At 44.3% G+C, this 26,733-nt stretch overlaps 1 protein-coding gene across 3 annotated transcripts in view; it reads left to right on the top strand.

Annotated features, from left to right (window-relative positions):
- The window catches only part of LOC143770172 (BAR/IMD domain-containing adapter protein 2-like), a 113,313-nt gene that overhangs the window by 5,321 nt on the left and 81,259 nt on the right, over nucleotides 1-26,733 (top strand). The window contains exon 2 of one of the 3 annotated variants that reach the window (XM_077259516.1): nucleotides 7,922-8,120. In XM_077259516.1, coding sequence (XP_077115631.1) covers nucleotides 8,073-8,120 — 48 coding nt within the window. In that variant the 5' untranslated portion in view covers nucleotides 7,922-8,072. Of the gene's footprint in view, nucleotides 1-7,877; nucleotides 8,121-26,733 lie in introns of those variants that run through there. The other 2 variants (XM_077259518.1, XM_077259517.1) reach the window with 2 other exon arrangements.

The raw sequence follows: 26,733 nt of genomic DNA, 5'->3' as shown, positions 1-26,733 counted from the left end.
AAGAAAAATATTTTTCCACCACCAGGAGCAAAACAGTAACAATGCATTGTCAGGACAGGAATCTGCTAACTAATCATATGCTAAATAGTTGCAGGTCAAATTTAACCATGAGATATCCAAGATGTTTGTCTATAAAATTATGACATGTTATGCAGTGTGCATGGAGCCAGTGGTTTAACTTGAAGCTCATGTGCGCAATGCTAAATCTCCATCAGGGTGCCCAACTATCACTGATCTTTAATATTTTTGGCATACTTATATGGGCCAAAGGAACCTTCTTGGCGCCTCTAGGCTTCAGAGTCTGGGTGCGACTGCAACTCCTGCATTTTTCTCCTATGATAGAATGTAGATGCTGCATGGCTCCCTAGCACATAGTTCTTTTAGAGGTTGAATTCACTCATAGAGAAGCGACCTGTCAGTGGCGGTAGGATAATTGGACTGAGTTTGTTATGTTTTACCCCTGAGAAAAGGTCATTTTATCTGGACAACCCCATTAAAGTTTTGTATATTTGAGTCATACGGAAGTACAGCACCAACCCATGCCCCTTGAGGTTCTTTGAAGCTTCAGTATTGCAGTGTGCGTGAGGCTCTTGTATAAGATCAGTGTGAATATCCTTCATTTTCTCTCCGGCAGTGTCAACTTTATTAAAGTGTTTCCTGCCGAACACTGCTTCTCTGTCTGAGAACCTTATTCCAACACTGAATACATTTAAAAGTAGCATAAATGTGCGGTTGATGCCCTATGAATAAAATGTGTATTTTTCACAAAGAAAATAGATCCTATAAGTGGCGTGTGCATGGGTGTACAGCGGCTGAGTAAATCCTCCAAACTGTATGACTACAGCTCCCATGTGTATGGTGTATGGGGAGTTTATTTAACTTCAGTGCTCCTCTATAGTGTCTGCTTTAGCCCATGAGAGCCCCGTTGATTCCATGAAGCTGCACATGTGAAGAAGGATAGCATACCTATAATACATATATAGGAATTAAAAGCAGGGCCGGACTTAGCCCAAAAGGCGCCCTGTGCGAGACTGCAGGACGGCGCCCCCCCCTCCAAACTTTGAAAGAAAACAATAACTCTTTAATATTCACAACAACACGTTTACTTAGAAAACTTGTGTTTCCCTGCAAAACACTTGAAGAAACACTAATATTGCAATAACGGGAATTATAAAGTGCTTTAAAGCGGACCAAAAGGAAAAAATGACGCTTGGTCCAAAGCCATATGGGCTGACAGCCAATCAGAGTGCAGAGCGGCGGCCTGCAAGGCCAAACACCGCCACACCATGACCAGATGACATATTACCACCACAGTGATCGAATAATATCAAATACAAGGAACGAATACCACAACATCATGACCAGACCACATATTACCACCACATAGTGACTGAATACTACAATAATGATCAATAATAAAAAAAACCACAATACTATCACCATAAGTGCCATTATACACAGGAGATCTGTACTTAGTATGCAGCGTCTGTGTATAGGTAATACAGTGATCACCGGTGACATACACAGGACCTCAGTATATAGTATACAGTGTATAGTGTCAGTGTATAGGTAACACACTGACTCACCAGTGACATCTCTAGGTGAAGTCCTTCATCTTTCATCCCGCACAGACCGCCATCACTTCATCCAGCCAGGACTCGTCTCTGCAGGAAATAACACAGTTATCTCGAGTTCCACTTGCAGAACACATTACTTAATTTTCCCAACTTCTACATTACACCACATGAAGAAGGCGACATAGTGTCACTCTACACAGTAATAGGACCGCCCCTCCATTTAAAACAGTATACTCAAAAAATAAAATAAATACATCACTGCAGTAATAATATCCCTTAATTAGCCCCTATGGTAATAATATTCGCCATCCTGGCCCCCGTGTGTCTCATTCCTGGCGTCAGCCATATATTCTCCCATCCTGCCCTAATGAGTATCTATCCTGCCCCATATGATCTTCCCATCCTGCCCCATCTGTCTCCATCGTATCCATCTTGCCCCATCTGTCTCCAATCTTGCCTCCAGTGTCTCCAGTCATGACGCCATGTCTGTCATCCTGCCCCGTGTCTCCATTCTGCCCCTGTGTCAAGCATTCTGCCCGTGTCCAGCATTCTGCACCAGTGTCCAGCATTCTGCACCAGTGTCCAGCATTCTGCACCAGTGTCCAGCTTTCTGCCCCTGTGTCCAGCTTTCTGCCCCCTGTGTCCAGCTTTCTGCCCAGTGTCCAGCTTTCTGCCCCAGTGTCCAGCTTTCTGCCCCAGTGTCCAGCTTTCTGCCCCAGTGTCCAGCTTTCTGCCCCAGTGTCCAGCGTTCTGCCCCCGTGTCCAGCGTTCTGCCCCCGTGTCCAGCGTTCTGCCCCAGTGTCCAGCGTTCTGCCCCAGTGTCCAGCGTTCTGCCCCAGTGTCCAGCGTTCTGCCCCAGTGTCCAGCGTTCTGCCCCAGTGTCCAGCGTTCTGCCCCCGTGTCCAGCGTTCTGCCCCCGTGTCCAGCGTTCTGCCCCAGTGTCCAGCGTTCTGCCCCAGTGTCCAGCGTTCTGCCCCCGTGTCCAGCGTTCTGCCCCCGTGTCCAGCGTTCTGCCCCAGTGTCCAGCGTTCTGCATCAGTGTCCAGCGTTCTGCCCCAGTGTCCAGCGTTCTGCCCCAGTGTCCAGCGTTCTGCCCCAGTGTCCAGCGTTCTGCCCCCGTGTCCAGCGTTCTGCCCCAGTGTCCAGCGTTCTGCCCCCCGTGTCCAGCGTTCTGCCCTCGTGTGCAGCGTTCTGCCCCAATGTCCTTTCTGCCCCCCTGTGTCCAGCTTTCTGCCCCCCCCTGTGTCCAGCTTTCTGCCCCCCAGTGTCCAGCGTTCTGCCCCCCAGTGTCCAGCGTTCTGCCCCAGTGTCCAGCTTTCTGCCCCAGTGTCCAGCTTTCTGCCCCCCAGTGTCCAGCTTTCTGCCCCCCAGTGTCCAGCTTTCTGCCCCCCCCTGTGTCCAGCGTTCTGCCCCAGTGTCCAGCTTTCTGCCCCCCAGTGTCCAGCTTTCTGCCCCCCCGTGTCCAGCTTTCTGCCCCCCAGTGTCCAGCTTTCTGCCCCCCCCTGTGTCCAGCGTTCTGCCCCAGTGTCCAGCTTTCTGCCCCCCAGTGTCCAGCTTTCTGCCCCCCCCTGTGTCCAGCGTTTGGCCCCAGTGTCCAGCTTTCTGCCCCCCTGTGTCCAGCTTTCTGCCCCCCTGTGTCCAGCTTTCTGCCCCCCAGTGTCCAGCTTTCTGCCCCCCAGTGTCCAGCTTTCTGCCCCCCAGTGTCCAGCTTTCTGCCCCAGTGTCCAGCTTTCTGCCCCAGTGTCCAGCTTTCTGCCCCAGTGTCCAGCGTTCTGCCCCAGTGTCCAGCGTTCTGCCCCAGTGTCCAGCGTTCTGCCCCCCGTGTCCAGCGTTCTGCCCCAGTGTCCAGCGTTCTGCCCCCCGTGTCCAGCGTTCTGCCCCAGTGTCCAGCGTTCTGCCCCAGTGTCCAGCGTTCTGCCCCAGTGTCCAGCGTTCTGCCCCCGTGTCCAGCGTTCTGCCCCAGTGTCCAGCGTTCTGCCCCCCGTGTCCAGCGTTCTGCCCTCGTGTGCAGCGTTCTGCCCCAATGTCCTTTCTGCCCCCCTGTGTCCAGCTTTCTGCCCCCCAGTGTCCAGCTTTCTGCCCCCCCCTGTGTCCAGCGTTCTGCCCCAGTGTCCAGCTTTCTGCCCCCCTGTGTCCAGCTTTCTGCCCCCCTGTGTCCAGCTTTCTGCCCCCCAGTGTCCAGCTTTCTGCCCCCCTGTGTCCAGCTTTCTGCCCTGGGCCCCCCCCCCGATCGCCGCTCTCAATAAAAAAAAAAAAAAAACAAGTTCTGCTTACCTGACCGCGATCCTGCTCTGTCTGGTTATCGGTGGGGGTGGCCATCTTCCTGAGGCCGCGCGTGCGCAGGTGGAGTGCTCTGCTGCCTGGGGCTTCAGGAAAATGGCCGCGGGATGCCGCGCATGCGCAGATGGAGATCGCGGCGGCCATTTTTCTGAAGCCGACATGCGAACAGGTAAATTCTGCGCCGCCGGCGACCCGCCCCCCGCATTGTGCCGCCCCCCGCATTGCGCCCCCCTTCCTACGCCACTGCTTGGCGCCCTGTGCGGCCGCACAGGTCGCACAGGGCAAAGGCCGGCCCTGATTAAAAGTTACTGGTACACAGGGGAAGAAGTCCTGCCATTTAGGTCTTACAATCTACGGGATCCTGGGGCAGTAAACAGTAGGTTGGGGTGTAGAAGCAGCTCCGGTAATAGTGAGGTGGCAGTGGGGTCATTGCAGGCTGTAGACTTTACTGATTAGAAGAGTTTTCAGGTTGTGTCTGAAGGAGTCAAATGTGGAAGACAATTGGAAGAATGGGGGATACTTGTAAAAATTTTGGAGATGATTGGTCAGGATCATTCAAGCTTGGAGGAGAGAAGTAGGTCTTATGAGGACCGGAGATTACGTTGGGGGAGGTATCGGAAAATTATTTTGGAGATCTATGGAGGAGACAGATTATGGACGACTTTGTAAATATTGTTAGTAGTTTCAACTGAGTTAGTTGAGGAATTAGAAGCCAGTAAAGAATTTGGCAGAGGGCAGAGGAGGACTAATCTGGTAGCAGAGCTAAGGATATGCTGGAAAGGTGCAGGAGTGTTAGTTGGTAGGCCACAGAGGGGGATATTACAGTAGTTGAGGTGGGAAATGATAGGGGCATATACTGACATTTTAGCTGATTGGGGGTTGAGGTAAGGACAAATTCTGGAAATATTTTTTTAGTTGGAGGTGTTTAAGGCTTGGATGTGTGATTTGAAGGACAGGCCCGAGTCAAGGATTATACCCATGCAGCAAACTTGTGATACAGGGGAAAGTGTGATTTAATATATTATGTTATACGGGTCTGTTAGGAGGGTTGAGTGAGATGGAGAAAAAATGAAGAGTCCACAATGAGTCTTAGAAAGCCTTCTTTTCAGGCCACACTTTCACTTACGGCCTCCTCCTACTACCAGATGCAGCTGAGCCGCTGCCTTAGGGTGCACCCCCCTGGAATCATTGCCCAGAGATCTTCCTCTTCTGGAGTGAGCACGGTCACCACGACCGCATACTACCCTTGTGTCCATCCTCCTTAATGAAACTGAAGCGATATCTTGGCCACAGCATGCAAGGCCCATGCAGCAAGGACCCGGCGTTTGCATACACCTTGTTGCCGGTGACTTTCTCCTGGATAAACCTATACCATTTTGTGGAGTTGTAGTGCCGCATGACTCCCTGTGTCCTCCGGAGGTTGACTTCACGCTACAGAATGCTCCACCTTGGCCTGTACCCATCTCTCCATCTCTTTCTTTTTCTGTACCACCGTGGCCACCCACTTGACTTTGGCGAGTTTCTGGACCAAGGGGCCGCTCAACGAACACCCTGAGCAAGGGGGCTGGGATCTCTGGCTGAGGGGGGACCACTTAAGGGGGCTGGGGTGTACTCACTGCAAGGGCCACCACCATCGCCTTCAGCTACTCTACCTAGCAGTGGGGTTTCGGCAATTCCGATACAACTGTTTCCACTTGGAGGTCAGGCTTGAGCTCAAGGACCAACCACGGAACTTCAGCCTCAGGATCCGGTTCCGGATGTTTAAGTTTTCTAGAGGGCTCGGACAAATCCAGCAGTGGTCGCAGTCCTCCCGGCCGCATCTTCCGTTCCCGCTCCTGCATCTTTTGCTGCCATTCAGCCCATCCAGGCCCATCATGTAGTGCAGCATTATAGAACCGCTCCATATTGATTTTCTTATCTTCCTTCTCTCTCAGCAACAATGGTGTCATATCTGGTGATACACTGATGAGCAAAAGGGCAACAATGTTTTGAACTTTGGATTTCAGGCTCCATATCTCACCATCCACTACTGCTTTGATCATGAGACTACCATCATTTTATAGACAATTATCTTGGGTATCTCATACATAAATGTGACTTGCACTTATTTAGCATATGATTAGTTATGCAGATTCTTGTCATGTCACAAAATACAAAATGAAGTCCATCCATCCATTTAGAAGCCAAGAGGTGGACATCCAGGCAAAATATCAGAGTCAACAAGTTGGCTCATGGCAAGGTCTATCAGTTCTGGTGCAGTAAACATGACAGTGGAAGTGGTGGCTCTTATGCTCCATAATAGTAAGATTACAGACGTCCATGCAAGCATCGTGCAATGTACATTACACAAGTGTGGAACGGTGGCCCAAAAATAGGTGAAGAAGCCTCGAGTTCAATATTGTCATGAGAAGCATTGGCTCCAGTTTGCAAAAAAGTATGAAAAGTGGACAGTAGATTGGAAACTGGCGATTTGGAGCGATAAGAGGAAAGTCAATAGACTAGTCCCTGATAGTTGCAAATGGGTCTGGCAGAAACAAGGGAAATAGGATTGAGAAATTGAAGCAACTATCAAGTTCGGTGGAGGAAGCCTGATGATATGGGACTGTTTCATAGCCAAATGCATTGGATACTTGACCAGGATCGATGGTGGTCTCAGTGTCAAGCTATATGTGAGTATCCTACAAAACGAGTTACTTCATACACTCGAGTACTATGGGTATGAAAAGGATGACATAGTGTTCCAACAGGACAACAACACGAAGCATATGTCGAGATTGGAGAAGAAATGGTTCAATGACAATGAAGTAGAGGTGCTGGAATGACCCCTACAGTCCCCAGATCTCAACTCAATCAAACACTTGTGGGTAGAAATAAAGAAATAGCTGTATACATACCCAAGTGAGTCGGCCAGTAGGCACCAACTTTGGGAATGTGTAGAAGAGATCTAAGATCACATTTTGGTTGAGAAATGCTTGAATCTGATTAACAGCATGCCCAGAAGGATTCAGGCAGTGCCGAAAGCCAAGGATGGATTTCCAAAATACTTACAAAATAATTACAATTTAGATTATTAGGAGCACAACAGTAACAATGCAGTGACATGAGGGAATCTGCGTAACTAATCATATGCTAAATAGTCGCAAGTCAAATTTATGTATGAGATATCCAAGATGATTGTCTATAAGATGATGATAGTCTCACATTCGAAGAAGTAGTGGATGGTGAGATATGGGCCTGAAAGTCCAAAGCATTGTTACCCTTTTGCTCGTCAGTGTAAAAGTAGGAATACGGTTGAATCAATGATGCAATTCATCATGACAGATTATATAGGTAAATTTACACACTGAGACAACAAAAGAAGTTTATATACATTTTATTACATTGTTTGTTTATTCTATTTTTTTGTGTAACACGGTTTAATCTTGTAAATCTTCCATCAATGTTCCGCCATCGCTACACCTACTTTTTAGCCACCTTATTCCTCTGTATGTCCATTCTACACTGTAATAACTATTTTTGCTGACAAAGCTGTTCCTTAATATCATAAAGTCCACCAGTGGATGAGGTTCTACGTGACTTATTTAGTCAGTGCCCTCTATACAGATGTAAAGTTCCCCTTCATACTGCTCACACGAGACAAGCAAACTCTTGTCCAAAGCGACCACTTAGGAAAATCGGAAAATATTCTTTAAAACATAGCTTCATTCATTCCTGAGGACGTGGAGACTTCTGGTTCCAGGATTAAACTGTTTGCAGTGTCATGTCTCCCATTTGCAGGGGGAAATTGGTGTGTGAGAGGAAAGATGAAAGAGTCTGTGGATTAAGTCTAAGGCTTGAAGGTTAAGAGACCCCTTTTCAGACTCTCCCAGATGTCTACAGAATGAGCCCCTCCTTTTCTGTCAAGCAGAATCCTCCCTTTATGCAGAGCACATAGTCAGCTGGGTGACAGCCGAGCAAAATTCTGGTTGGCTGGAAGTTTTTTTTTCTTTTTTTTTTTATTCTGAGCTGTAGAACTTTTGTCTGAGGCTGTTTTCTCCTTCCCTCCCATCCTGTTTCCTCCCCAGGCCCTTCTCCTCCCACCCACTGCCAGCCCTCCACACCAGTTCAGTGGACAGTGGTCACCATCACAGAGACACCTTCTGTCTCCACATCTCCAGGGATCCAGCCTTGTGTCCGTCATCTAAATCCCATGTGAAGAGCATCAAGCCAAGCAAAATGTCCAGGTCCGATGAGGTGAACAGACTGACAGAGAATGTGTATAGGGTGAGTACTTCTTTGAAGAGACCCTTTCCTCCGCATGTAAGGGGGGTCTTCGCCCTTCGCATACCTTTCATTCTTCTCTTTTGCTTTTATCCTTTTTTATTCCGTTAGTTCGCATTCATTTCGATGGAGCAGAGCTGAATTTACCAATTAATTTTTGTTTGTTTTTTGCATCATTTGTGCACCGTAATAACACATAATCGTTGCCATTTTACCATGATTTGTGCCAAAGGGAAAACTGTGTATTTATATGTAAAATTCTTCTGAAAATCACAGATGAAGAGCAGATAAGCCATGGATTTAGGGCAGACTATCTAACATGGTCACTCTGTAAGACGTTGATACAAATTGATACTAAAAGTAACTTTAGAGCAAAAAAAAAAAGCAAAATGGCAATGACTTAACCGGCCTGAAACGCGTTACAAATTCTAGTTTTCCTCCTAAGATTTGCTCACGGACTAATCATCTGCTAATGGGAGCTTTGTGCACAGTTCACTGTGGTCCACTTAACCCTTCTATTATTTAGGATGGGGGGAAGGGAGACATTTTTCATTGTATCCTGACCCTAACCTTGTCCTAAGTATTCCGGGTCATCTCCATCTATCATTTCTGAAAGTTTCAGCACAAGTTCATCATGCGTCAGTAATGGGCATATTACAGGATGTCTGCTAGAGCGAACGATACATACGTTTCGCGATAAAATGCTTCCCCCGGTGGTTGTAGAAAATTCAATCTTACAAGTAAGATAGTGAAAAATATTCGCACAAAAAAAGATAATACCAATGTAATTTCCATTTTCTAATGTTATGCATATAAGATGTATAAGTGTAAAAAGCTCCAATAGGGAGTCAGCGTCTTCTCTCCCCATGCGATTCTGCTTTGCTCCATCTGGAGGCACAGGACACTTCACCATTGCCTGCGGTGGATGTGCTGCAATTGTGTAGATGGTATGTGTCCGCACTGGAGCGTAGAGGTTCATTATTGTCCCCCATTGGCTCAGATTTACTCCGCTTGGAAAAAGAATGTGTCAATGAATAATTAAAATGGGAAACTAAGTTTTACCGGAGTTTCCCTTTACTCTCGATTATACATGCCACACAGGGAATTCCATTGACCGCGTCCTGCCTGTTATTTCCTCTCGTTACACGCAGTCATACCAGGACGGGTCGTGTTGCCTGCGTATCACAGGGCCTCATCTTGGCGAACGCTTCCTTGCGTCTCCAGCGTTTAATTGTAGGGGCTGCCAAGGAAGTAAGAAAAAAAGAAGAGGTTGGATTGTAGAAATAACAGATGTGAATCGATCTTCTTAAATTCCAATGGTAAAAAAAAAACATTCTAAGTAAATATAAGGCATATGATGCGTTTCTCACGGTTATGGACTCAGGTCTGTTCTTGTAGAGCCAGAAAAATTTGTTAAATGGGGGTATGCTGGTGCAATTTACATAAGGGAGGGTGACTGCCATCTGCATCGCCTAGTTTATAGGCCGTATTTTAGCATCTATATTATAGCCTTTTTTATGGATTTGTGTATTTTTGTATTTTTTTGTATTTTATTTTATTTATTTATTTTCATAGAAATATATTACTATATTATAACAAAAATACTCAAACATAACAATAAATATTCCTCCTCGTAAGCAAAGACTAATACTAACAGTATATCTATCGTCCCATTGGTTTAAATCCATGTATTATATATTTACTGCATTTTTGGAAATATCGGCTCCCCTTTGTGAGTCGCTAACCCATGTAAGTTGCAGCTAAGAGAGACCGCACAATTCGCAGCCTATGGGGTCTTTGTTTGGCCAGCAGTGCTCCCTGAGAACAATGCCTAGGCTGCACGAATATTGAGGACACACCATATGCTGAGATTTTTTTTTTCCTATTGCTTTCATAGTTCCGAACAGTGAATGGTTTGGGGTCTTCCGAGCTGTATCTTACAAAGTGATAACATGCAGATCCTCCAGCAAGCCATTATCGTACTTCATTAGTAGGCGTCCAACAAGCTACGCTGTCAGTAACAGGTGACAGTCCGGAAATAATGTAGGTCTGGTGAAGATCTAAGTTCTACATGTTTCTGATAAGATGGATGATGTGAGATGCAATTAATTATTTGCATTTTGTGAAATCCGAATTAATTTTCATCAAAATCTCTATTTTATTCCATAATCTAAACTATTTTCTAATATACTTGAATTAGAAAATTCCTAACTGCTCTTTTTTTCCCTACTTCCTTTTTGATGATGCTTCATTTGAGAATCCCAGTGCAAGCTATGGTACTCAAACGAGTCCATCATCAGGGGGCAGAGACTTCCACAACCTCTGCTCCCTACCTCAAACAAAGCGTTATCAATGACGCTCATTTCAGGGGCTTGGCTAGTCCCTGCATGATGTGCACATTGACAGTGCGCTCTGTCGCCGACTCAGATCATCAGTAATGATTCGGCAACAGAGTGCTTTGTCAGAATACCTAGCATGCAGGGTGACTTCACTCGCATGGGTAATGCTGGTCTCTGCATTCTAGGTACTCTTACAACACACACTGTCAGTGCACTCTGTTGCCAGCTCGTTACTGCTGATCTAAGCCAGTGAGAGAGCGCGCTGTCAGTGTGCAGATCACACAGGGACTAGCCCAGCCCCTGAAACGAGTGTCACTAATGAAACTTCATTTCAGGGAGGAGGCAGGGGCTGTGGCAGTGATGACTTGTTTGAGTATCCCAGCATGCACTGGGGATTTTAAAATGAAACGTCACCAAAGAGGAAGTATGAAAAAAAGAAAACAATTAGTGTAGACAGGGAAGGATAGGGAATTTTTAATTCAAGAATATTAGAATATAGTTTAGATTATGGCATTAAATAGATAGGGATTTAGGCGAATTTCAGACCACCAATTTAACGATGATATTGACCCTGTAACAAGCCTTATCAAATTATTTAGGCCTTATTCAGACGTCAGTTTTTTTTTACATATGAGAAAAATGGACCAAGATTCATCAGTGATGTTGATCAGAGTGTCATTAGGTTTCTGTCTGAGTTTGTTAAAAGTTTCATCAGATTTTTTTTTAACTGACCCAAAAAAAATGGAGTTTTTCCACCTTCTCCAATTTATCAGTCTGGGAAAGACAGCGCACGACTGGCATCCGAATACTGTCAGATTTTTTCACTGACACATAGACTTGCATTGCCAAATTTAATTCGACATTCGGATAAAATTGGACATGTCTCAGTGATTTTGCACAGACCACTTAGTCCAAAGAAAAAAATCTGCCATGTGAACAGCACCATAGACTGTCACAGGTATGAGTGCTATATTCTAAAAAAGAGGACGTGTGAATGAGCCTTAAGGAGTTCATATTCTTTTCCTTTCCGAAGAGACAATTTGCATATTTAAATTTCCATGGGAGGATTACATGGCCTATAAGTCTCCTTACGCAAGGAGAGAAATTACTCCTTAGACTTTGCCAGAGGCATCTCATCCAGCCAAATTAAACCTCCTGCTTTGCACTGATGAGGGGCAATCAACCTGAAACACATGGTTGCAAAAAGAGTGAATAGTTTGGCTTTAATCATAACATGTGGCAAGGCTCAATAAATTATCAATATTGGCTTTTAAGTTTGCAACTTCCAACAGGGGGCACTATAGGTCCTGTCCCCTTCTTCTCTGAAGAGAAAATTTGCATATTCCTTGGAGACATGTAGATTGCCTCGGGGTCTGTAAGAAATCTGTGCACTGACATAGACAGTCTGTAATAACAAGTTTGCTGTCTGTTTAAGTCCTTATATCCAAATATGAAAGTTTGAGATGATATCTGAGGTCAAGTTCATGCTGCTTCTTGGGGGTGGGCTTACATTCACCAGATATTCTATGGCATCAGTCTATAAGCAGGTGACATTTCCCGACAACTCATGCATACACATACTCTATCCATGTGCACTGTGTGTACACAGACCTTGACCATCCAATGCCCACCCTGCAGCTGCATCTGCTGACATTATCTACATTTGAGCACAGTAAATATTATAAACAAAATATTCCTTTATGGTGCAATTATATGAAATCCATCAGTTCTCATTAGCAACAGTCACTTATTTGTGATTCCGGTACAAGCAGAGGAAGTGACGTTTCCCCTTCTGTTGGTACATAGTTACATAGGTTGAAAAAAGACCTAGGTCCATCAAGTTCAACCTCTCTCCACAATTATTTTTCTATGTCGATTAAAAAAAAGCAGAATTCATCCTGCTCATGAGAGAAAAAGATGACTTTATAGCCAACAAGTACTATTTTCCAATAATTTGAACTGTTTCCATGTACAATATCTTTATTAAAAGAGTAATTATACTTTCAATTAACTTCTTAGAAATATCTATTAGGTGTATGACATAAGAAATAATACTCTGCCTGGCCATTATTTGATTTATATACTGCAGTGTCACCAGCTTTTCTTCAGCAGGCTCTATCGCTTAACTTACAATTGACTCTGAGCTGGTGGGAGGAAACCAGCCATTCTGATGCCTCCCAATACACAGCACAGCACACCCCACTCAGAGGGATTCCTGCACTTTATTCCTTAGCATACTGACAGAAGCAGAAGCAGCTTGAAGGACATTACACAGCAGCATTAAGCAGTGTAGATGTGAACCCAGCTCTGGGTTGAGGTAAAAGACTTGATAGAAAGCTCAGCACAATCTTTCTGTGTCTCACTCAGCTTCTCATTTCTCATTCCCCTCCCCTGTCCATAAAGTATAGTAGGAGGTGTAAGATTACACCTCGCTATCTTGGTAATCCATATTATTTTCAGCAAGATGGAGTTGAGTTGCTTTTTCAGAGTTAATGATGAATTCAGAAGACAAAAGTATATTTCTCCAATAAGATGTATTACTAAGTTTCTTATATTGAAGATCTTGTTCTTCGCCACCAGAGATGTTCAGGCTTCTGCTAGTAAATATTGCCGAACAACAGATCAGCACACAAAGGGAGAATAGTTGGTTGGCTGTTAGCCTCATAGGGTGGACTTCTCAAGTGGGCGTTGTGCTTGGGTATGACGTCTACAAAATAAAAGCACCACTAATTTTACGCAATTCAATTATTCGCTTCATCTAAAAAGCCTGTTGATCTGTTTCTGGAAAGCCAGTAGGAAGTAAATAGTAGGGGAGATTTACTAAGATAAATGTGCCATTTTGCATTAAAAAAACCCTTTTGTTTAGGACGTGTACCATCTTTATCATGTGTTTTAGAAACAAAGTCTTGTCTAATGCAGGTGTGCGGCTTTTTGGAAATGGTCATGGCTTCATTTAGAGAGGTATGGTAACGTAAGTCAACGTGCACCAAATTTCTTGCTCAAAGTAAGCCACCAATATAATGTAAACTTAGACTAGACAGTCTAAGGATTTCACACATTTTGTCAAATAGCATGAACCACTATGACAAATCTGGCAAATTTTAAAACTAAGTCTAAGTTTGCATTGCCCAATAATTAGACATTGATTAATATTTCCCACTATGCCCATTAAATCACCACATGGATGGTGGTTTGGCTTTTCTAGCCTGAAGGTCAAATCTGTCTAGTTACTGTATATAACCTTTCACCCAATACATAACTTGGCAAATTTGCTGTGCAAGACTCTAAAAAAAGTCATGATGACTACTACGGGAACAGTCCAACCTCTTGGCTTCATACAGGTTTCTGTCTTCACGCTGGTCTCAGGAACTTAGCTTAGAAACAGTGAGAACTCAAGGGCAACTTCTACAAAGAGGTCTAGGTACAATTCCTAAAACAACCCTTCGTTCCACTGTCATTTAGTTCACTACTGAACCGGACCAAACCGTCCAATCCACCGCACGAACCTTGGAGCTGCATATCCCCGACTACACTTTGGCTACCACCAGCCCCTCTCAGGCTGACATTCTACACAGGTTCTACTAGGCCCAACTTTACCCTCAATAACCCTAACCAAGTTTGCTCTCTTATGAGCTAATATTTCTCTTACAGCCATGATAGACTTCCTAGAACTGACCACTCCATCCTAGCAGCGCACTCGGCCCATAACTTGTCAGCCTCTCAACCAGGCAAATCAGATGATATTTGCACAGATGAGGGGCAAAAACTGTAAAACATGTGTCTACAAATAGTGTCTGGATTGGCTTCTTATGTTAAGACATGTGGCAATCCTCTTTTAAAGAGTCGATATTGACTTTTAGGATTGCTAAATCCAAGAGGTGGCACTGGAGACCTGAAGGGGCCATGTGCATATTTAATTTTCCAGAAGAGCATTGGATGGCCTCTAAGTCTCCTTACACTAACTTGGTACTCTCTACAAGGAGAAATGTTCCCCCTTAAACCCTCAAACAAAACATGGATGAAACACTGATGGGATTTGTTTCCTGTCCGATTGCATCACGGACCCCTTCACTGATATGAGTTTGGTCAGCCAATAGGACATGCCTCCCAACAGTTCACAAAAAAATAAGTTATTGTGAAAAAGGCCATAGACTATAATTTGTCCATATTCTTTCCATAAAAAAAAGAAAACAGCACACCGACGTGTCGATGATCCTTTAGTGCCATAGAAAAGCCGACGGACCCCCTTTAAGACCATTGACCATACATGTGATAGATGCTAAGTGCTTTTTTATTTTAGCAGTTTACATGATGTCCCTCAACATTCTCCTATAACAGTATTATTAATATCTGGATTTTGTCAACACTTAGAAGCCTAACCTGTGTATAATCTATGAGCTGTTTAACGAATTGGTGCCCTATTGCAGAAGTGTGAGCATGAACGACCACATCCACCGTGCCAAAGGAGGGCTTACGGGCTGTGATGAGATTATGGAGCCAGAACAGGTCCCATTACTGTTCCCATAGTGGTGTGGCCATGTAAAGTTGGGCAGTGTGAACAGCCTAGCCTACACACCAGGATATCCAACTGCAGGATGCCCAACCTCACTACCATAGTTTTATTTTGTGTGAGTATCTTTTAGGTGGATGTGTAGCCTGAAGGCCTAGGATCCCAATAAACGAAATGTGTCACCATCGCACATTAGTCTACATTAGAAGAATCTTTAGAATTAAACATTTTGGATCCCTGTAATTTAATTTTTGATTTGTGATTCCAGCTCTGAAGTGCAAACTGCTGTTTTCAGTAAACGACTGTTCAGAGCAAGAGGTGAAATGCCAAAAATCACAGATAACTGTATAGACCCGAGGGACAGTGCTTCATGATTTTTCACGCTCAGATCTCCAGAACAACACCTGCCATGTTCTTACAGCTGGCTCATAATGATCCTCATATATATTTTCTTCAAGATTGGTAATCATGGATTGAATTATTTCCCAAAGACATATGGGGAAATAAAAGTGGGCTGCTGCTTCTTATATTTTTTATATTTTAATCCATATTAGGCGTTATTAAAAAGAAAAAAAAATTTGACAAAAATCTAATCCACTGAAAATCACCCTAAGTACTACTGCATTACGTTACACACTGTATACAGTTTCCAGAATCTTACAATAACAGATTTTGTGTCTGCAGCCAGAACTTGCCAGCTAGTCTTGTGATTGCTGCAGCCTCTGCACCATTTTAGTAGTGTGTAGCGTAGAGTGTACGGACGGAGGGAAGAAGAAGATATGAGGAGTAGAATTAATAAATGAGCGACTACTCTCACTGAAGTTTTCATCTTTAATGAGTTCATTGTGATTTTAATAAATATTAATATTAATTATATTTTAATGAATTCAATAGGAGCCAATTTTGTATTGGGAATTATCCTCTGTCTTTGGGTAAAACTTCTACAAAGTATCCAGATTGTGTATCCTGAATAAATGTGGTATAATTTACCGAACGTAGCCGCGGATTTACAGGAAGAAGCTGTTTTTGTTTGGAGAGGTGTCGTGAAGGATTTGGAGGCAGAAAGCTTGATCCGTAGAGAACGCACACGAGGAAGTTCTAGTTCATGCCAGCTGGTTTAAGACTACAAAGACCACGGAACAAATAATGTCAGCTCAGAACATCCTTGCAAGTTTGAAGTTGTTTGAGCCCCCTTGGGCTGTTATGAGGTTCAGGGAAATAATGTGAAATGAGCTGCAGCTATGGAAACCTCTTCCCTGCCACGAGGATTTACGGCTCGGCTTTTCAGGGCTGATCGTAACGTTGTTGGCTGTTTTGCTGGATGGATTGTAATTCTCTAAACTCCAGGGAGTCTCTATAGGGAATTCTGGAGCTTGTGTGTATAATTACTGCAGATTAACAAGAATGCTAATGTAAAGTTCATAGCCAGACCTTGGCAGCACAGGAGCATGGTCAGTGATTCCCCAACGCATACGGTGTGCACGATCCAATACATCTTGTGTGACCCTTACTCTGCACATACAGTATTTACCCTCCGTATCCAATATATTACTGTTATTATACACAGGGTGCCAACGCTACAGACACTCTTTGTTAGAGACGCAGCTTGAATGTCCCAGGATAGGTGATATTGACCAGTGGGCGTCCGACCTCTGTGATCCCCACCAATTTTCCAGAGGATAGATGATATTGACTGGTGGGCGTTCAACCTCTGTGATCCCCACCAATTGTCCCAGAGGATAGATGATATTGACCAGTGGGTGTTCGACCTCTGTGATCCCTACCAATTGTCCCAGAAGATAGATGATATTGATCAATGGGCGTCCGTCCTCTGTGATCCCCACCAATTTTCCAGAGGATAGATGATATTGACCAGTGGGTGTCCGACCTCTGTGATCCCCACCAATTTTTCAGAGGATAGATGATATTGACCGGTGGTGGGCGTCCGACCTCTGAGATCCCAACCAATTGTCCCAGAGGATAGGTGATATTGACCGGTGGGTGTCCGACCTCTGTGATCCCCACCAGTTGTTTCAGAGGATAGATGATATTAACTGGTTGGGTCCGACCTCTGTGATTCCTAGACTGTCTGTCTGCAGTCTCTAACATCATGTCCGCTCTCTATCTGAAACTCAACCTCTCCAAAACTGAACTTCTTCTGCTCCCTGTCATGTCGGACGCTGTTCAGACCAGGTCGTCCGACAGACAGCGGTAATTCCGCTTTTGTCCACTATGTGCTCAGTAGCGTCGGCTAGGTTCTTTCTAGCTGGTCCGGGGTTAATTTACCTGGTGATCGGATTGGAAGCTGGGCCATGCCCACTGCCTTTAAATAGTTCTCCTGAACATTGGGCGGCACCGATTATAGTTTCTGTCTTTGCATTGTTATCTCGGTCTGGAGTGGTGAGCTAATTGTTGCAGTATCCTTGCTGGTGGTGTATTTCCCTTTGTTGTATTTTCTCCTTCCCATATTTGTGTTAGTGTTGCCCTTTGCACTTTAGTGTTTTTCCTGAGTGACTGCGGCGTGGTGCTTATATTTCTTTTATCCTTGTCTGTGCTAACTGTGGGTATTGGAGTGTTAACTCTTCACTGGGTGGTGGTTTAAGCCTAGGGTTTAAACAGGAGATAGGGCGAGGGTGGAGGCTCAGACATGCACGCCATCAGTGTAAACTCTGGGTAGAGGGTCAGTCAGGGTTTCCCTAGTCTGAGGGAAATCGCAGGGGCCCGGGTTATTAACTCTATTCTGCCTAGGTCTCCCATGACACTCCCGCCTTCTACTAACCTCCCTAAATCTGACATTTCCCTCTCCGTGGGTGGCACCATAATAACACCCCGGCAGCAGGCACATCTAGAATCCGCCCTTTTCTCACCATGGAAACAACAAAACTGTCGCCCTGATCCACTCCCGCCTGGACTACTGCAATGCTCTATTAATTGGCCTCCCTCTCACGCGACTTTCCCCTCTCCAGTCCATCCTTAATGCAGCAGCCAGGGTTGTCCATCTGGCTAATCGTTACTCAGATGCATCCGCTCTTCGCCAGTCATTACACTGGCTGCCCATTCATTGCAGGATACAATTCAAAGTACTTGTTCTCACCCACAAAGCTCTCCACAGTGCGGCACCCCCATACATCTCCTCCCTCATTTTGGTCTATCGGCCTAGCCGACCGCTGCGCTCTGCAAATGACTTTCGACTAACCTCTGCACTAATCCGTACCTCCCACTCCCGACTCCAAGACTTCTCCCATGCTGCGCCAATCCTCTGGAATTCTCTACCCCAAGATATTAGGACCATCCACAACTTGCATAGTTTTAGGCGCTCGCTTAAAACACATTTGTTCAGAGCGGCCTACCACGTTAACTAATCAAAGTCATTTTATGTTTGTGTGTGTGTGTAGCCCATTCACTATCTCCATCTACCCCCCCACCCCCTGAATATGGCTGGACCATCATTGTAAATACATCATTGTAAATACACACCTGTACTTTGTTTCTCCCCAACCTCATTGTAGATTGTAAGCTCTCACGACCAGGGTCGTCTTACTTTGCTTTATTGTATTGTTAACGTTGTTACCTATGACTGTTGTGTTTGAAACTGTTAAACTGTAAAGCGCTGCGGAATATGTTGGCGCTATATAAATAAAGATTATTATTATTATCCCCACCAATTGTCCCAGAGGATAGATGATATTGACCGGTGGGCATCTGACCTCTGGGATCCCCACCAATTGGCAGAATGTGAACTTATATCCCCAGTGTAGAACTTTTATCCCGGTTCCAAAGTGGAGAGGCAGGTCAGATATCCAAATGCCGCTGCATTCATTCTATATGGGGCTGTGGGAAAAAGAGGAACGCAGCTCTTGGCACCCCCATTGGAAATGAACTGATCGGTGGTCGACCGTTCACACTGCGCTTCGTTTCAAGGGAGTAAAAGTTCCCCGTTGTGTCGATCCGTGAGGGTCCCAGAGGAAAAGTCCCCTGTTGTGTCGATCCGTGCGGGTCCCAGAGGTCGGAAGACCACCGATCAACAAGTTATCACCGATCCTGTGAATAGGTGATAACTTCTTTTAACCAGACAAGGCCCTTAAAGAAGAACTCCCAATAATTATGTATTTTTCTAAACCTGTATAAATATGTGTGGTGTTGTGAATTCCGTTCTGGAGCTCCCTCCTGTGGTTGCTAATGGTATTTTTGTGAGTTCTGCCCTTGGGCTCCCTCTGGTGGTTTCGAGTGGAACTGCTGCTCCTTTAGGTAGCTGTGGCAGCTGCCTTCACTAATCGCCTTGCTTGGGTTTGTTATTTAAACCTGCTCTGGGCTTTAGTTCATGCCAGCTGTCAATGTTCTTTGTTGGATTTGGTTCTCTCCTTGGATTTCTCATATGGCCTGTCCTTGTCAGCCAAAGATAAGTTTTTGCTTGTTCTTGTTTGTCCATTTGCTTGGACTCTATTGCTCTGCAAATATGTCTCTTTTTGTCCAGCTTGTCATTATGTAATATTCAGGCTAGCTGGAAGCTCTGGGAAAGCAGATTTGCCCCTCCACACCGTGAGTCGGTGTGGAGTTCATTTTTGTAAACTCTGCATGGATTTTGTAGTTTTTAATACTGACCGCACAGTATCCTTTTCTCTCTGTCTATCAAGTTTAGTATTGGCCTCCTTTGCTGAAATCTGATTTCATTTCTGTGTACGTCATTTCCCTCTTCGCTCACAGTCAATATTTGTGGGGGGCTGTCTTTCCTTTTGGGGTTTTCTCTGAGGCAAGATAGCTTTCTATTTCCTTCTTTAGGGGTAGTTAGTTCTTAGGCTGTGAAGAGGTGTCTAGGGAGAGTCAGGAACATCCCACAGCTATTACTAGTGTTGTTGTTAGGATTAGGGACTGCGGTCAGTAGAGATACCACCTTCTCAGAGCTCGTTCCATGTTGCATTTTAGCCACCAGGTCATATCAGTGTGGCCTCTTAACCACCAGGTCATAACAGTGTGGTGCCATGTTATGTAAGTGTAATAATACACTTACAGCACCCAGCATCCAGCACCCTTCTCTTCCCAAAACACCTGAATGAAATGCCAACTTATCGGATCCTGCCTCATTCTCACGCTCTATAAGCTTACATTGTAAAACAACATCTGGCTCACACATAAACCTCCATGTGATCTGGAATGCTGTAGTTTTTCCCGCCCTTATTTTGAGACGTTTTTGCCAATAGAACGCCCGCCAGGGCTGTGGGGTAGTCAGGTATTTAAAGGGATGTGTCACGGCAGCGGTGACCTGGTCCGTGGCCCTGGGCGTCCATGTTAAAGGGACGGTCTTTAAAGGGGTTTGAATATAGTTTGTAAAAATAAGAAATGTTAGTGACGCCACCTGTGGTATTCTGTCAGAGGTGACCGTCACTGCTAAAAGGGGTCCTCTGGGGAGTGATGGCACTGCAGCAAAGATGGTATGGCTTCCCACAGGTGAAGCTAGGGTCCCCAGGGCTCCCGGTGTGCCCGGCAAAGATGGTGTTGTGCCAGAAACAAACAGATGACTCAAAGTTGCAGTCCCTCCACCTGGTTTACTGATGGTAGACAGCCACAGTCCAGGGTACCAGCAACGGGTGTTGGGGAGGTCCGGTTGGCTTACAGATCCCTTTCCCAGGTGAGGTTCCTAAGCCTTCCGTCTGGCGCTGAATAAGCGAGTTCTTTGCTGCCTGTGTCTTCCGTCAAGGTCCTCTCTCTCTTGTCCTGGGACAGTATCTGCATGGTAGGTGACTCGAGCCCTTTTACAGAGTCTCTATCATGACTCGGGCTCTGTGTGTTGCTGTACCTTCAGGTTGGGGTGTGGACAGTCGACTTAAAATTTACTGTCCTCCTGTTCTGCTGTGGGACATAAAGTACTACACTGCCTCGGGCTCCCGGTGCCCTGTTCCTGCGCTTTAGCTTAGAGGGAACCCAGTCTTAGCTCTCCTCCAAGCTCCTTGTTCTCCTGTGCTTCTCCCCTCTGGCACTTGCTATCAATGCAACCAGTCTGCTTCTCTTCTCTCCCTCCTGGAGCTGCAGCATCACATGTGGCTACATGGCCCCAGCTCAGTTCTCACTCCTCTCTCCTCCACTGTCTCTCACCATCTGCCTAACACCTCCTCCAGACCAGAATATATATATATATATATATATATATATATATATATATATATATATATATATATATATATATAGGGAAGCTCCGCTGAAACCGGGTTCTGAGCTCCCCCTTCTGGCCTGGAATCAGAATGTGCTGCATGTAGGTGTACTACCTGTTGAAGGGATCTTCCTTGCTTCAGGCATGACATCACCCTCCCCGAAAGGAAGGCAACATCACTGTGGTACCTGAGCTCCTGGGGTGCCACACCAAGGCGCAACATGTCAATTCTATCAGCACTTTTGCAGCGCTTTATAACCATTCAAATGAATAACTGAAAAATGTAAGCAAAAATGCTGCAAAAACACATGTAAAAACCCGTATATTGTCCTCTCTGGTTTTGTACTGGTTTTTTTGGTGCAGAAAAAAAGGGCTGCATAAAAGCCACGTATACCTTATGTCTCTGCTGTACCTTCTACTAATCTGTTTCACATGTTTCTGAGCCTTGGATGCATAAGACGTTAGGCACAGCATGTATCTCATATTATTACAGCACATCTTTTAGACGCAGGTGTGATTTGGAAGAGCTTCAGCGACTAGTAGTTCCAATTTTTTTGAGTTGCTCTTTGGCACAGTCTGCAAAATACATATTATATTAAAAAAATGGAGCTGCTGCTCTTCTCTTTTAGAAAAATTGTACTGATAGAAGATCTGTGGAACTTAACATTCCGTAAAATCAATTCATTTATTGTTTTCAGTTGAAAATATAGAAGAGCAGTTGATAAAGCGTGGACGACAGCTTTTATTTGAGCTTTTCTCCATTAAGTCTGCTTCCACACTGTGTTTGCAATGTCCATTTCCCATTAAAAGGTTTATCCAGGACTATATACATTTTTTACCATGGGCATAAGAACTAACAAGCAGATAGTTGCTACTTACCTCTCTGGTCTGCCCAGCGCAGATCTTTGCCGGCACAAAGTGGTCACACACCACTCCTGCCGGCTTTTCTGTGGCTTCTGCTGACCTCACGTTGAAAAAGCAGCTGCTTTTCTTCTGCTCTGCTCTGCTGACAAGGCGTGACTGCCGATGTCAGGATGATTTACAGCTGGCTCCCCGCTGCCAAACTGCGGGGAGCCGAATGTCAATCAGCATGAAGTTGGCAGTCAACAGAGCAACCCGTGTGGCAGCTGTACCGCTGGTAGGAGCAGTCAGTTACCGCTTTGAGCCTACGCCAGATAGAACAGGCAGGTAGTTAGCCTGTTATTCTTTTTACTATGAGATAAAAAACTAAAATAGCTCTGGTTAACCCCTTTAGGTGTATTTATTGGCCATTCATCCAATGGAGGGTAAAGGAGATTCAGGACGATATGTTATGATAACTTTTTCTCAAGTCTAAGGTGCTATTGCATACAAGGGCATGCAATAAAATATTCTCCTGATGTATACCTCCAACAGATACTGCAATCGCAGTGGGTGCTTAGGCTGCATTCACACCATCCAGTTGGAGTGTAGTTAATAGACGCTTCATATCTAAGCAAAATCAGGATTTCAGTCTAAAAAAGGAAAAAATATAGAGGAAAGCAACATAAGTGTCAACTCATGCAGGAGGCAGAAAGCCTGTATGGTGGCACACCCAATGTATCTTCCAACTACAGTAAATTACTACTACAGAGCCGAATAGGACTCTGTGCCGCCAATCAATGATCAGTTGAGAGCCGAAATGTAGAGCTGCATGGGTGCCCTAAAACTGCCGCGTACAGAGACATATTGAGTCAGTTACCATAAGGCTTTAAGGCAGATTTCACACAGCCAAATAAATACATTATAGGGTCCCAATTATATCCTGCATGCTTCTATTTAGAGCAGCACAGAACATTTATTGTAGTCTTAATACTGACTCTCAATCACACTTACATAAGAGAATATGGATCAAATACACATGAGAAATATGAATAGTATTTTTGCAGTTGTTCCATTTTGTGTACATATTCAATCCATTTTGTTAGAATATGTTCATATTGTGTTTATGCCACACGTCAGCAGCACCAGCAGGGTTTACGTGTGACTTGATTTGAGCGCAACCCCTGATGCAGCTATTGACATTAATGGGGTAGAGAGAGTCAGTTTGTGCGTTGTTGGGCCTCCGTTTTGGCAGTATATGACTTCTTGTTTCAAGTCTCTTAGGTGCAATAGAAAAAAAAGTTAAATTAGTAAAGAAGGTATTTGTTAAAAAAAAATATAAAAAATTAGACGGCGAGGATGTGGGTCAGGTGCGATTGCGCCTGTTGCTGGAGCTCAAGCAACACGCCTATCCACTACACATATCTTCCTGTCCCACTTTGCAGGGAGGCACGGAACACCACTTCTGAAACCACACCAGTGCAAACAGGTTATCGGTTGGTCAGCAGATAGTGCTTCCAGCATGCTTGCCAGCACCACCCAGTCTTCCACACGGTCCATTCTTGCCAGTCAAGAGTCTGGTTCACGCAAGGATCACCTAGTCCTCACCCTGATCTTCCTTCCTCCCACCATGTTGAGTCCCAGGAGACCAGTGATCCCACACTAGGACATTTCGAGGAGCTCTTTACATTTGATTGTGGCCTCTCACCCTGCATGGAGGAGAGGTGAGGGAGACACACACTATGTACAGCAGAGGCAAGGGTACACTATCAAATGACTGGGCCAATTTCATGACACACTCCAATCATCCAAGCCCTGATGACTGGGTATATTTGACATGGAGGAAAAAGTTTTTAAAGATGGTCAAGCAATACTTGGCTAACCAAACAAGTGTACTCCCTAATTCCTCTGCACCCTTAAACTATTGGGTCTCAAAGCTGGACATCTGGCCTTTGAGGTGTTCTGCTTCCCTGTCGGTAGCATCTTATCTGAGCAGGTTTTAAGTGCCGCTGGGAGTTCAAAACAGACAAACACTTTCACCTGTGAACTAAAAATGCTGGCAGGCTCACTCTTATAAAAATATACAAAGCCTGGATTAGCCATGACTTTTCCACACCACCAGATAACAGTAGATAACAGCAGCACATAAAGTTTTAATCTTCAATATTTGAATGAGGCCCTCCAGTTGTTGCCTTCAAAGGTCCATGGATGACCCTCCTTATTAGTGGTCTCTGGCTTTGCACTTTTTGCAGAGCCTTTATGAGTGTAGAAGCACCACAACTACAATTTCTTAATATTTGAATGAGGCATTAATTGCTGCCTTCAAGTGTGTGTGGATGACCCTCCTTACAATTTTTTTCTCGCTTTGCAATGTGTGCGGAGCCTTTATGAGTGTAAGAGTACCACAACTACACTTTGTTCACAATATTTGAATGATGCACTACAGTCAGTCCCTTTAATGTTGTATGGATGACCCTGCCTGCCATTTTTGCCAGGCTTTGTACTGTGCGCAGAGCTTTTGATTATAGGAGTACCACAACTACACTTTGTTCACAATATTTGAATGAAGCACTACAGTTGGTGAATTCAAGGATGTATGGATGACCCTACTTGTAATTTTTGGCAGGCTTCGCACTTAGAGTCTAGGAGCACCACTATATGACAATTTGAACAGAATGTGTATGAGGCCTTCCTTTATGTCTAATACAAGGTGTATCTGAGTCCCTTTTCTATCTAATTTTTGTTGGTTCTGGCTTCCTTCATAAATTACACTGACATTTCCAATTTTTTTTTAATAAAAATTTCAATTTTGGTTTATTTAAATTATTATTTTTTTTTTTAAATCCTTTTTAAATGTTGTCTTATATACAAGTCATTATTAGTGATGAGTGAGTGTGCTCGTTACTCGAGTTTTCCGAGCATGCTGGAGTGTTTTCTGAGTATCCTGGGCGTGCTTGTAGATTATGTTTGTGTCCCTGCAGCTACATGAATTGCGGCTGTTAGACAACCTGAACACATGCAGGGATTGCCTGTTTGTTATGGAATCCCCACGTGTATTCAGGCTGTCTAGCAGCCGCAAATCATGCAGCTGTGGGGGACTCAAACATAATCTACGAGCATAGCCAAAATACTCGTAGAACACCCGAGCATGCTCGGAAAACTCGAATAACAAGCACACTCGCTCATCAGCTCATCACTACAGTAGCCATTATACAGGAAATAATGTTTCTTAACATTTTTTAAAAAAACATACAGGTATGTACTCCAAAGACCAATAAAAAGATAAGCTTGCCATGCAAAAAACAAGATTTCTCACAGCTCTATTGATGAAAAAATAAAAAAGTTAAGTTTCCCTATGGTGAATATGGGGATACAAACCTTTCTTTATTTTTTACAAAGTTCTTAATTCTTTTGTAACCACCAAAATATGTATAAGAAATCTATACAAGTTTGTATCACCATAATTATACTTGACCTGTAGAATCATGCTCTCTTTGAATGTAGGGAAGAACACTTGTTTTTTTTCCCACCGTTTCACCCTGCGTGGAACTTTTTCTCCATTATTCAGTATATCATATGGCAAAGTGAATGGTGTCAGTCAAAATTGCAACTTGTTTCCGCAGAAAAATAAACCCTCCTATGGTTATGTTTCCATCAGGGTGAGCTCTCCTCCTTGAGTATAGCTCTGGGGAGCAGTAAAGCTGTAGAATTAGAAGAACTCAAAAACTCCTTCTGCTGCAACACATTAAGCTATCAGCATCTTTAATGAGTCTACACTGTATTTACACATGGAGATAACAGGGCACTTGATGAAGCACATGGTTTAGCTGCTGATAGTTGGGGATGTTAAATTTGTAAGATTTATAACAGCAGATTGTCAGGAGTCGAGATGGAGAGGTAGGGAGTTGAGCAGCTAACTTCTGTATAGAAATCAATCGGCTGGCGAGAGGTAAGTGGGATTTTAAGAGTCAACTCATCTCCTGGAATGTAGCTTCTGTGCACATGCATACAAGCTCTAGTAGCTAAACTCCATGCAAACAAGCTGGACACTATATAAGATAAAAGCTTTCACAGCAGGAGAACGACAGTATGTAGAAAATGCTAAAGTTAATTGCAAACTTGCTGATTATCATGCTGTGTATCTACAAAAGCAATTTAATAACATGAGAATTTCCCTTTAAGGAAGTTGATTAAAGTGATTGGAAAGTGTTTGTATATATCCTAAACATTCTATAGTGCATAGTCTTTTCCCAGTATTGGGAGACTTCTCTCCAGGCGCTTGCAATGAATGCACTTCACATCAGGTTGCTGTGATAGCTTAGTTATAAAATATTGTCCCTCGGAGGCATAAATCACCTGGAACCTGTTCAGCAGAGATCCAGATAATACAGAGTTGGCTTCCTTGGTTGTTTAAGGGAAATCAGAAGGAAATTCAAAATGCAGACGTGTCATATTAGTTGCCAGGACTCATTCTTCAGCCAGTCACCTGACCTTCATCCTTCCCGGTAATATCGCACATATTCAATTTTCATTTTATCTTTTTTTGAAAAAGTAAAATTCAGTGCCCACATTTACACTGCTCCTTTTTAGAAAGAAAATCCCACATCTGAATCCACATCTGTAAACTAAAAGGAATGGAATTGTTTGTAAGCATAGGGTAAACCTTGTCTCCCCCATCACCCAACTAAAGTTTGTTTAAAAAACAAACTTTACTTTTCTCACCCTCCCCAGGTCCATCACTAAGTCTCCTCCGTTGCTCCTGTGTCAATTATTGTCTGCAGC

This window comes from Ranitomeya variabilis, chromosome 4 (genome assembly GCF_051348905.1).
Source record: "Ranitomeya variabilis isolate aRanVar5 chromosome 4, aRanVar5.hap1, whole genome shotgun sequence".
Lineage (NCBI taxonomy): Eukaryota > Metazoa > Chordata > Amphibia > Anura > Dendrobatidae > Ranitomeya > Ranitomeya variabilis.
Note: the sequence above shows the minus strand (reverse complement) of the source record. Positions and strands in the feature narration are given on the sequence as shown.